This window comes from Castanea sativa, chromosome 5 (assembly GCF_040712315.1).
Source record: "Castanea sativa cultivar Marrone di Chiusa Pesio chromosome 5, ASM4071231v1".
Lineage (NCBI taxonomy): Eukaryota > Viridiplantae > Streptophyta > Magnoliopsida > Fagales > Fagaceae > Castanea > Castanea sativa.
Genome location: NC_134017.1, coordinates 54,961,238 through 54,971,697, shown reverse-complemented (window position 1 = coordinate 54,971,697; position 10,460 = coordinate 54,961,238). Strand labels below are relative to the sequence as shown.

The 10,460-nt window shown below is 33.1% G+C and overlaps 1 protein-coding gene across 2 annotated transcripts; it reads right to left on the bottom strand.

Annotated features, from left to right (window-relative positions):
• Positions 1-774: 774 nt before the first annotated feature.
• Positions 775-9,427, bottom strand: LOC142633832 (protease Do-like 5, chloroplastic). 2 transcript variants are annotated; one of them, XM_075808080.1, is made up of 8 exons: positions 9,120-9,427; positions 8,130-8,279; positions 7,614-7,676; positions 7,408-7,497; positions 3,592-3,714; positions 3,241-3,328; positions 2,454-2,528; positions 775-1,085 (listed from the first exon to the last, which is right to left on the bottom strand). In XM_075808080.1, the coding sequence occupies exons 1-8, from the start codon at positions 9,393-9,395 to the stop codon at positions 979-981; spliced, it is 972 nt and encodes a 323-aa protein (XP_075664195.1). In that variant the 5' UTR covers positions 9,396-9,427; the 3' UTR covers positions 775-978. The 2 variants fall into 2 exon arrangements, with proteins under 2 accessions (XP_075664195.1, XP_075664196.1); XM_075808081.1 differs by lacking the exon at positions 3,592-3,714.
• Positions 9,428-10,460: the final 1,033 nt, after the last annotated feature.

Below are 10,460 nucleotides of genomic sequence, written 5' to 3'. Positions count from 1 at the left end.
CAATTTTTGTAATTATTTCAATTTTGCTATGTTTGGTAAAAATTACCATTTTGCCACCTAATTACGTGATTAGCTTGAATTAGGGTTTTTGGGTGTTTTCCTAGCCGCTGTAGGTTTTCTTTTGCTATTTAAACATATTGTAGCCTCCAAGACAATTCAGTTTTCAGATTTATAAAAAATACAGACTTTGTCTATTTCTCTCTTGTGAATTCCAAAACCTTATCACCTTGTGAATTCAAGGAACCCCTTATGGATTCGAGGTTTTCATTCAGAAGTTAACGTGCTTAGTTTATTTTCCATTAAAAAAGCAATGTTTTTATTTTCTTGTAGCTTTTATTAAAACACGTCTATCAGTGATAAGTTAGAGATCAAAATTTGGTTGTAACTGTTCCTAATTGCTAGAATTTAGTTTATGGGGTTAGAGCATTCACATCATGTCGTTTATATATGATTTTGGTTTTAAGAAAGAGATAAAGATTGTTTGGTGTTAAGAGGCAAAACAAACAGTTAGAATTTTGTATCTTCAACTCACGATTTTAGTTCAAATGGACCTGAGTGCAATATGGTGTGCATAATTAACACTACCCACGGCAACGTGCATGATTCAATTAAAAGAGTTATGTTTTACAGCTTAATCGTTTTATGACTACGATAGCTATTGTTGGGCAAAGTGGTACCTCCTTTTGCCATGAGGGCTGAGAGTATCCATGGGCATGCTCCAGCCCTAAGATATTATATATTATGACATCATGTGGTGGCCCAAGATATTAAGTATGATAGTAGGAATTATGATTTAGGATAAATACACATGTACTGTCAGTGCAAAAATGATGTGTGCATTTGTTTATGTGCGTTAAGTGGTGTGTAATAAACACCACTCAAAAGAATATTTATGGACAAACATGACCCACTCTTCGAAGCTTGATGTAAGACCAATAGACCAACCAAGTACATGTTTCATATTATTTACAAACATGATCAAAACCTGTCCTTATAAGATGTTCCATACACAATGAGGTAAGGTACAATTCGAACAATAGTGTCGATTGGTATTGCAAAGTTAACACCTGATGATACTCCTGTCCCTGCAGTACAATGAAAAACCAATAGCATTCAAAACTTTGATCTAGGCTTCTAGCATCTTTATTATATTTTAGATTGAATAACTAATTTGTTCCTCTAATTATTGGGTGAAGTTCAATTTAATCCCTCAACTATAAATTGTAATAACTTAACATATATATATTATTCTAGTAGAAATAAGGTTCGTGAAATATGAAGTTTCTTAAGGTTCAAAAATAAAAAAGATTATATAATTTGTAAGTCTCATACACCAAGAGTGTACACTGATAGAGCTCTGAAAAGTGAAAACATGAACTCCGATGAATATGCAACAAAGTACATGTTTGGTTTTGGCTTTGAAAAAATGCTTTTCGGCTATTAATGCTTATTAATAGTATGCAACAAAGTACATGCTTATTAGGCATGAAAAATTTCATATTAATTGCATCATTTACTATCCAATTGACATTTAAAAATAAAACTAAACTTATAAATAATTTAAAATTAAAATAGTTTTTAATCTTTGATCATCTTAATGTTTGATTAATATGAAAAGTATAGTTGATTGTATAACATTATACAAATGTTTCATCAAGTGTAACTTATACACACACAAATTGGTGATATTTCAAAAATGATGAATATATGTACTGGCAAGTGTGTTTAACATGCCATTCAAGAATTTTCAAGGCTAGAGCTAGAAATGAATGTGTCATTAATGATATTACTCTTTATGTTAGAGCTAGGCTGAGTACTCTTCAAGGTTGCAAGCCATCCTAAGAATATAGATGGCTTATCTTATGAGATCTTGGGGATTGTCTCATGACATTTTTGTTAGTCCTGTTTAGTTTGTTCATCCATGTTGTTCCCCAAGTTCATGCTAAGACTCTTCTTTATGTTGTAGTCTCCCATTGAACTTGAATGCTTTTGGAGGGGCTGGCCTTTCTCTGGGGTATGACCCTTTGCCTTTTTATAGTTTTATTTTTTATTTGTTTAATATATATTTTTACTTATCCAAAAAAAGAAAAGGAAAGGAATGGCAGTGAATGGTGGACCTCATCGTTCTCCTCTCTCTCTCTCTTTAATTCCATTTCTTTTAATTTATTTATGCAGTCGTGTTTAGTTGGAGAACCTGTGGTACAATACCTAGGGAAATGTACCTAAGTTTTGCTCTTTTCCCCTTTACTTTCTCCCATTCTTTATCCTTCCAAATGCTGAACGAGTTACTGAAGATTATATCACAAAAGGCAAAGCACCTTTGAAGTGAACAAACAAGTGGCTCAAACTATTACAGTGGGGGAAAAAAACATGTGCATGATGTTTATTTATCAAAATGTCAGGTCAAAGGTGCAATTAAGGGAAATAAAATTAACTAAGAAGCATCTCTTCACCTTTGCGAGTAAAAGTTGCAGTATTGACTCCGATAACATGGCCGTATGAATCAATTAATGGCCCTCCTGAATTACCTATACAGAGTCCATGCATCGAAGTATGAAGGATAATGGAATGAAAATTAGCATTGGTAAGAATAGCAATTCATTTAACTATAAAATTAGCATTGGTAAGAACTCGGTTCCACTTTGTCATATAAAAAACAATAATTCTAATCTATTCAAGATTGTGGAATGCAAATCCTAAACTATAAAACAATCCTTAATGCAGATAAAAAGAAAATGATTCGATCAAAGTACAAATTATATCCAAATAATTCAATTGATCATAAGGTTACTTAATGGAGGAAAAATTAAAATGAAATTAAAGGACACTTCAATACAAAGTTACATTTTACTTGAATAAAAACTCTATACTTGATTCTTATATCAGTGGGTGTAATAATCAGATAAATATCCAAAACTATTCTGAAAATTTGAACAAACCATAACTTCATAAAATCTTAGAAATTTTTTGTGAAGACAACTGCCCCCACTCAAATGTCTATGGTTCCGCCAGTGCACTAGGTAACTGGGTAGCTAATTATAGTAGTATGATCTTACATCACTCGACAACGACAAAGAGTAATGGTTGCATATTTGCAATATACAAAACTGAGTAAATCTTCAACAATAAAGAATTTATATATAACAGGATGGATTCAATAAATACAATCTTTACTGAAGTAAGAGAAAGAGTGATGATTATCAAGGAATTTCAAATATTTGAAAGCAAAATGAAATTTACCTGCATTAATGTCAGCATCTGTTTGAATTGCTCCTCGAATGGCCCTTCCATTTGGCGAGGGTATCTCCCTGCCTAATCCACTGACTACCTGCACAACTCAAAGTAACAAATGCATGGATGTTAGACTCCTTTACCAAAGACAGGGCCACATGCCAATGAGAAAAGAACACTCTCAATTGACTGCTCAAAGCCTCAAAGTACTCCAAAACAAGGTACAATAGATTTAAAATAGATTATGACCTCAGTTGTGAAATTTCATAGTTCACACTTGGTATTAAATTTATTTATTTATTTTTTTTGCTTCTTCTTTTCTTTTGGTTGGTTATATAGCAGACATATTAGAGACATTACCCCTGTTGTCAGAGTGTTCTCATATCCATAAGGATTTCCAATGGCAAAGCAGCTTTGACCCACATGTAAATTCTGAGATGTGCCAACAGCAACAGGCTTTAATTCAATCCCTTCAACATTAACCTGCCCATCATATTATGTTTGAATAATTTTACATAGAGATGACATAATGCAAAACACCCACAAGTAGACAAAAATGTCATCATGTGGAAGGGAATGAATAAGGAAATTTGTCCTTAAAAGTGACTCTTTGAAATCTCTCTTATTTATGCAGATAATGAATGGAGTACACATTGTATATTAGTTTTCTATGTTCTTTGCAAAGGTGAAAAGGGAAAATCCATGGATACTTCCATCTCATGTGCATTTCATGCTGTAGGTCATACTTGAAAGGCCTTCTATCTTGTCTTTGACTGGTACTTTTATATTGAGTAAATATGATTCCAAGAAAGCTGATTACCCATCGTATATGAGCTGAGGTCAAAACAAAGACTTCATAGCTGGGAGATAATAATACATCTCTTGGAATGTAAAATCTCACTTCATTACATAACATTACAAATTTTTAGTTCAGTTTGCTAGAATAATTGCACGGTATTAAAAAAATGATAGAGTTTCTATGTTTTTGTCCAGCTCATGGGAGGTATATTAGGAAGAGCTACATAGAAAATGATATCTCATTGCTTTTTTGTTAGTGGAAGGAGTCAAATAGGTGAAATTTTTGCTGGGAAGCATTTGATTCCCCCCCAAGCCCCAAAATTGACTCTAAAGAGCATGAAGCATTCCTATTTAGGCCTTGAAGCTATGCTTGCCAAAGGTCTCCTCTGCCTCCACTCCCCCCCCCCCTCTCCCACCGTTATCCTTCTCTATTTTATGAATTTGCATTAGCGTAAAGAAGATGTTCTCATATTGCTTTAATTTTTTTTAGATTAATTGCAAGGTTTTAGGGATTACACCAATATGGAAAATATCTAATTAAATCCCATAAAACCCTCAACATTAAAATCAATATTCTAAATTCTAAAAAAATATTCAAAAATAAAATAAAATCTTAATGATTTTGGAGCTCCTTGCATCAAACTTTTCCTCCAATTAGAAAGGTCAACTTTTGTTTCCCTTACCAAATACATTTTCTAGACCTTTTGTTACCGTATACAGTAGTTAACCATGGCATATCAAATAGAACATGATCAAAAACTAAGCATTGTAATAGCATATATCCAATCCTAAAATCTTCAACTTGATGAACGAACCCCTATTCAACAATGAAAATTTAAAGAGAATAAAATTATATAGGTTTTCATATAAGATAATATACAAGGCAAACCACATTGACCAATAGGTCATGAAAGCTAAGATTTAAATTTAATGATCCCCAAGCAGGATTTGTCTTTGTTTTGTTTATCTCAAGAGTGATCACCAAAGAAGCCTCTAGTTGAGCCAACCATAAGTTGAGACCAAGTAGTAGCTCAGAATATTAAAAGCACTAATAAGCCTATTAAAACATACCTCGTTCAGCTTGAGCTTGGCTTTAAAGTAAACATGCATTTGCCTGAAAATAAACAAATCTTAATAGCTTGCCTCTTACATCTCACCACAATCTCTAATGAGACATTTGCAAGCCAATCAAAAGCCAATATTATAGCTTGATTCACATCACAACCCTGCTCCCAGTGTTACCTCACACAAAGATAAATTAGTAAAAAAAACTTTAATGATTGATTTATCATCACAATCGTGCTGAAGACCCCACAATCAAATCCTAGGGCATGCATGAGTTAGTGGTTTTGATGATGCAGATTCAGGGGTGGTGCAGGGGCTGCTTCTTGGTTATGTGAGGGCTGCCACTGTGTAGTGCATTATTGTCTTTTAAGAAAAGGATAACATAAAATTCCATTTATTATATACTCACAAAATTTAGCTTTCAATTGATTTCAGATGCAATCAATTCATCATTACCATGTTGATGCTTAATTTGCACCTCAGCTTCTAACTCGACTATAAAACTTACCTCCACACCTCAATCTGAAATGTGAAATCCATTGTCAATCCATCATTATTCTCTGTACCATTAATTTTCTTAATGTCTTTTCCAACCACAATGGGCTAGTTGATTTAGAATGGACAATATAGACTTTCCTTCTATAGAGAGAATGTCAAAAGTCAACACGTAAGAAATTTAGGCGTAGAAAAGTACTAATAAAAATCATCCGAGCCAAAAACAAAATTACGGTGAAATTTGGTGACTTGAAGGGAATCATTGTGAGGATCAAAACTCGTCGCCTTACGACCATGACCTACACCGCTTTTTGGGAAAATTCCTTTAAATAGGCCTTTAATTAGTCCTTTTGCTAGTTATGATAGATTTTCTTTATGTTATAACTTTCAATTTAAATTTCAAAACAAGGTCTAGTTTTTTTTGAGACATCTCCTAAAGACTATAGCATTTGATTTGTAATATTCTAATCTTTCTTCTTTTTGGTAATTTTCCCTATTTTTGAGCCTAATTCCGTGCTTAACAAAAATTAGGGAGTTTAGGTGTCTCCTATCCACCCCAGGAGTACTTTTGTTTAGGGTTTTCTAAGGGTCTCCTTGCAGCCCTATCTTTTCCTATTTATGTACATTGTAAACTCCAAGGCAATTTTGTTTTTTGTTAATAAAATTTTTTTGAGAGTTTTCTCCTATAATTTTCTAGTGGATTCTAGAATTCACCTTATGGATTCAAGGATTATTGTCTTAAAACAAACGTGTTTGATTTCTTGTGGCTTTTTGTCCACATCACTTGTGGATTTGACATCATAAACAGTTCCATTGAGATAAGTTTATGTCATCTAGCATTAACTATATCTCTTAATTGTTTTTCAAGTATGAAATTTTCTCCACCTCTTCTCCTTATATGACGTTTGTATACCAATTTTTACGTCATATATGATTTGGTGCTGAAACGAACAGCATGTAGTAACAATGCAAAACTTCTGAGTCCAAAGACAATTGTATGAGTTATGAAGAAACAGATAGATGTATATGCATTTCAAAGTGCAACATCTAAATGTAAAAATAATTAACAAGTGCCATTTCATCCCAACCACAAATCATCCATTGATTCTTCAACATTATTCAGTTCAGACCTCCACTTAGTTTCACTCAAGCTTCATCCTAGTCTGGGTAGATCACCTAGGTTTGGGTCTATAAGCAATAAAAATTTCCCTATGAAGACTTGCTTTCGCTATAGCTATGGTGGGTTCCCTTAACCAAGCCACTACCCATGAGTCACTAGCTCTTTCTTCAATAGGCACACAGACAGAGCTCCGAGCTCCTCCTACTACTTGGGAGCTTATGGTTTCATGTTATTTCACTCCCTGATACTTCACTATCAGTCAAGGGTGTTTAGCCTTACAAGGTGATCCTTCCTGATTCAAATTCCATGTTCTCCATGATGCTCAGGTCAAAGCTTAAGCTAGTGATGCTTTTGGCTATTGGACTCTCACCATCTGGGGTGCAACACTCCACTACTGCTTCATTGCTCTCCCAAAAAGTGAGGTTAAGTTATCTTAAGCACTTTCATGCTCCTCTACAATATACGCAGTAGATTATTTTACAATGTTACCATTCTAAGTTTTTGAACTTATATTTTAACCTAGTCAATATCAAAACAGTCTATGAGATAAGCCTTATCATGAGGTACCTCCTGCAATTTGCCCTAAGTTGTTTGCAGCTTTTTTTTTTTTTTTTCTATAAAAGTAAGTCTACATTATATATCAATGATAAGAAGCTTAATATATGGCAAAGAAATTAAACGAAAGTTTCAGTGCACACCTTAAGGACAGCCAGATCATATGCTGGATCAACACCAACAATCTTTCCTTCCCTGTAAAAGCCATTGCCTATTGTGTCTGCTAGATAAATCTGTAAATATAGAACCGAAGCATTGTTACTCAAACAAAGGGCTAGTACATTAACTGAATGATGATTGTCAAAACAGGTGAAACAAAAAACAATAACTAAAAGAAAAGAGCCAAAACCTTACAACGATGTATCCCGCTCCCATCTGCTGCCAATTTAGCTACAACATGGTAATTAGTGACCTGTCACACACAAAAATAAGGCTTTTCTCATTAGTATTGGAGAAATCACACATAAGTATTAAAAACATATATATAATTAGATTGGTAAGTACACATATCACTAACTCATACATTAAATTCAAGCTTATAATGAACCCATCTTTCAATTTTCTAGAGAAAAGTATAAATGCAGGTAAATATGTAAGTATCAGCTGCAACATTAGGTGTCAGGATGTTAGCAATATGGTATATTTTGTTATATGATATTCATTTTTCAAATTTTTTAGGAAAAGATGTTAAACCATCAACAAAACCCAGGTGCTGCATGGTGTTTTCTTCTGCAAAGATAATCTGATGACAATAATTGTTTAGGGAACACGCTACTGAACTTTGCAGATAAGGAAAACAAAGAAGCAATAGCATATAACACACAAGATAGATTCAAATACGAGAACAGAAGAAGGGAAAGCTTACAATATGACCAAACTTATCCCAGATGAAGCCTGATCCTGTCCCTTCGACTTTTGCATTTTCATCCTCAATAAGATTGACATCATCAGAAGTGGTCTTGGGGCTTCTAACTATTTCAAGGTCTTTAATAAAAACAACAGATGGTGAAGCTTCCTACAATAATTCGAAAATAACTCCGCCAGTTAAGCAATCAATACAAGTATGCAGGGCAAGATGAAAATTAAAAAGAAAAAAAACACACACACACACACAACTGATTAACATTTATGCCTTCTTTCTTTCTTTCTTTCATTTTTTGATAAGTTCTGGCCCTAAGGGGAGGAGGAAAGGGGAGATTCAAACTATTGACCTTCACTTCATAAGGCATGGTATCAAGCCAATTGTGTTACCCCTTGGAGTTAAAATTCAGTCTTTTCTAATGGCAATTTAAGAAAATGGCTTATGGTGGAGGTGTGCACTGTCTCTGTCTCTTCAATGTGCCGCTTAAGGTTAATTTATTGAAGCAGTATGTCCCTTATCAGCAATTAGGGCTTCTACTGTAAATATTTGTACATATTCTAAAGAAATTTTTTTGGTAACTAATAAACCTTAAATTTTGATCTTGGTTTTAAATTAAACCCTAAAGTTTGCAATTTTCAAAATATACCTCTATTCTTTAAATAAATTGCAATTGGTTTTCTCATAGCCACAGACGACTTAAAACCTATTTTATTCCAAAAATAAAAACTCATAAAGAGAACTAAAAAACCCTTCATAGGAATTTTACCAAGTGGTATTATAACGCCAAAAAGGCCTAAATTAAAAATTTGGGTACCCAAATGCGAATTAAATAAAGATTACAAATTGTTCCAATCACTCAAAACAGAAGCCAAAATGGGTGAAATCAACGACCACATTCACAACAACTAGTAGTATCAGTTTGAGAGCAACATTATTGTAATTAAAATGTCCCCAAAAAAGAAAAAGAGTGAGTAAGAGGAAGAGTAATAAGACCTGGAAGAGTTGCACTACTCTGTCTTCTTCTTGCTCAAGTGGGTCTTCTTCTTGTTGCTGTTGGGCAATTGCAAGGTGAGTTAAAGAAGAAGCAACTGCAACAAATAGGATTGGACCAAATGCTATTGTCCTCCGCCTTGTAAGGAGGTTCTTCTGTGACTTTGGGGTATTAGAAGAAGAGGAAGAGGAAGAGGAAGTAATGTAGTGTTTGTGGATTGGAGGGAAGTGATTGTGAATGTGAAGGAGAGAAAAAGAACCCAACACCATTACTGCCATCTTACTGTTTACTTCTTTCGTGTCCAGTCCAACTGATAACTGTTTTTTTTTTTTTTGAGGATAAAGTGGGCTGCCTACGTGGCCCAAAACAAAAACCTTTTGCCATTTTTTTTTGCTGAATATTACTTAAAAAAAAAAAAAAAAATTGACAACAAAATAATTGGGAATTAAGGGATTGATTGTTACAGTTGTTTAAACAATAATTTTCAATATTTAAATAATATTACAAGTATTTGTACACACTTTTATATATATATATATATATATATATATATATATATATATATATTTTTTTTTTTTTAAATACAAACAACATTATTAGAAATTAATTGAAAAAGAAGGTTTAACAATGTCAAATCATTTCTTTTCCTTCTTTTCGATATTTTGTTTGATGAGCTGGTCGATCAGTTAGATTTTTACTAACTCTCCTCCATTTTAAACCATAAATAAAATGATAAAATGACAAGAACTCAAGGAGCGGCATAGAAACGTAAAAGATAAAGTTTGTTATGGTCTTATCAAGGCAATGTGGATTGAGTTTACAAAGATTTATTAAAAATTTCAATTAAGACATTTTATTTTAGAGCCTTTATCTTAACGGTACACCCTAATATTTCAATATTCAATGGAGATGTCTACGGTTTAATTCTCTTTTTCAATTATTGAATTATTAAAAAAAAATTAAGACATTTTCTATCAACATTCAACACCTTCCTCTTAAACGCAAGTATGTAAGCATGGGGATTTTTGCACTTTGAATTGATGAAATTGATATAAGAAAAGGAGCTTAGAACTAACGATTTCATTTTATAGTCGTTCCATAAATTTAATTGTTTTAAGATCAAAGTAGTAAATTACGTTTGTTGTTATGTAAATAAAAAACTGATGTTTGTTATTATGGGTTTTATAGAAATATGTATTTAGTCACAGACTTTTACTTTAAATTTATTTCTTAATTTTTTTTGATACAAGATAGAGTTTTTACTCTAACTTAATCTAAGTGTATATGTGTGTGAAACTCCCTCTTGGAGATTTGAACTCCGACATTTGCCCTCCACATCCCAC

Coding starts and splice junctions, on each gene's coding strand:
- LOC142633832 (XM_075808080.1), bottom strand. CDS start 9,395: ATGGCAGTAATGGTGTTGGGTTCTTTTTCTCTCCTTCACATTCACAAT. Junction 3,329..3,591: donor AGAACACTCTGACAACAGGG/GTAATGTCTCTA, acceptor TGAGTTGTGCAG/GTAGTCAGTGGATTAGGCAG. Junction 1,086..2,453: donor TGCAACTTTTACTCGCAAAG/GTGAAGAGATGC, acceptor ATTGTACTGCAG/GGACAGGAGTATCATCAGGT.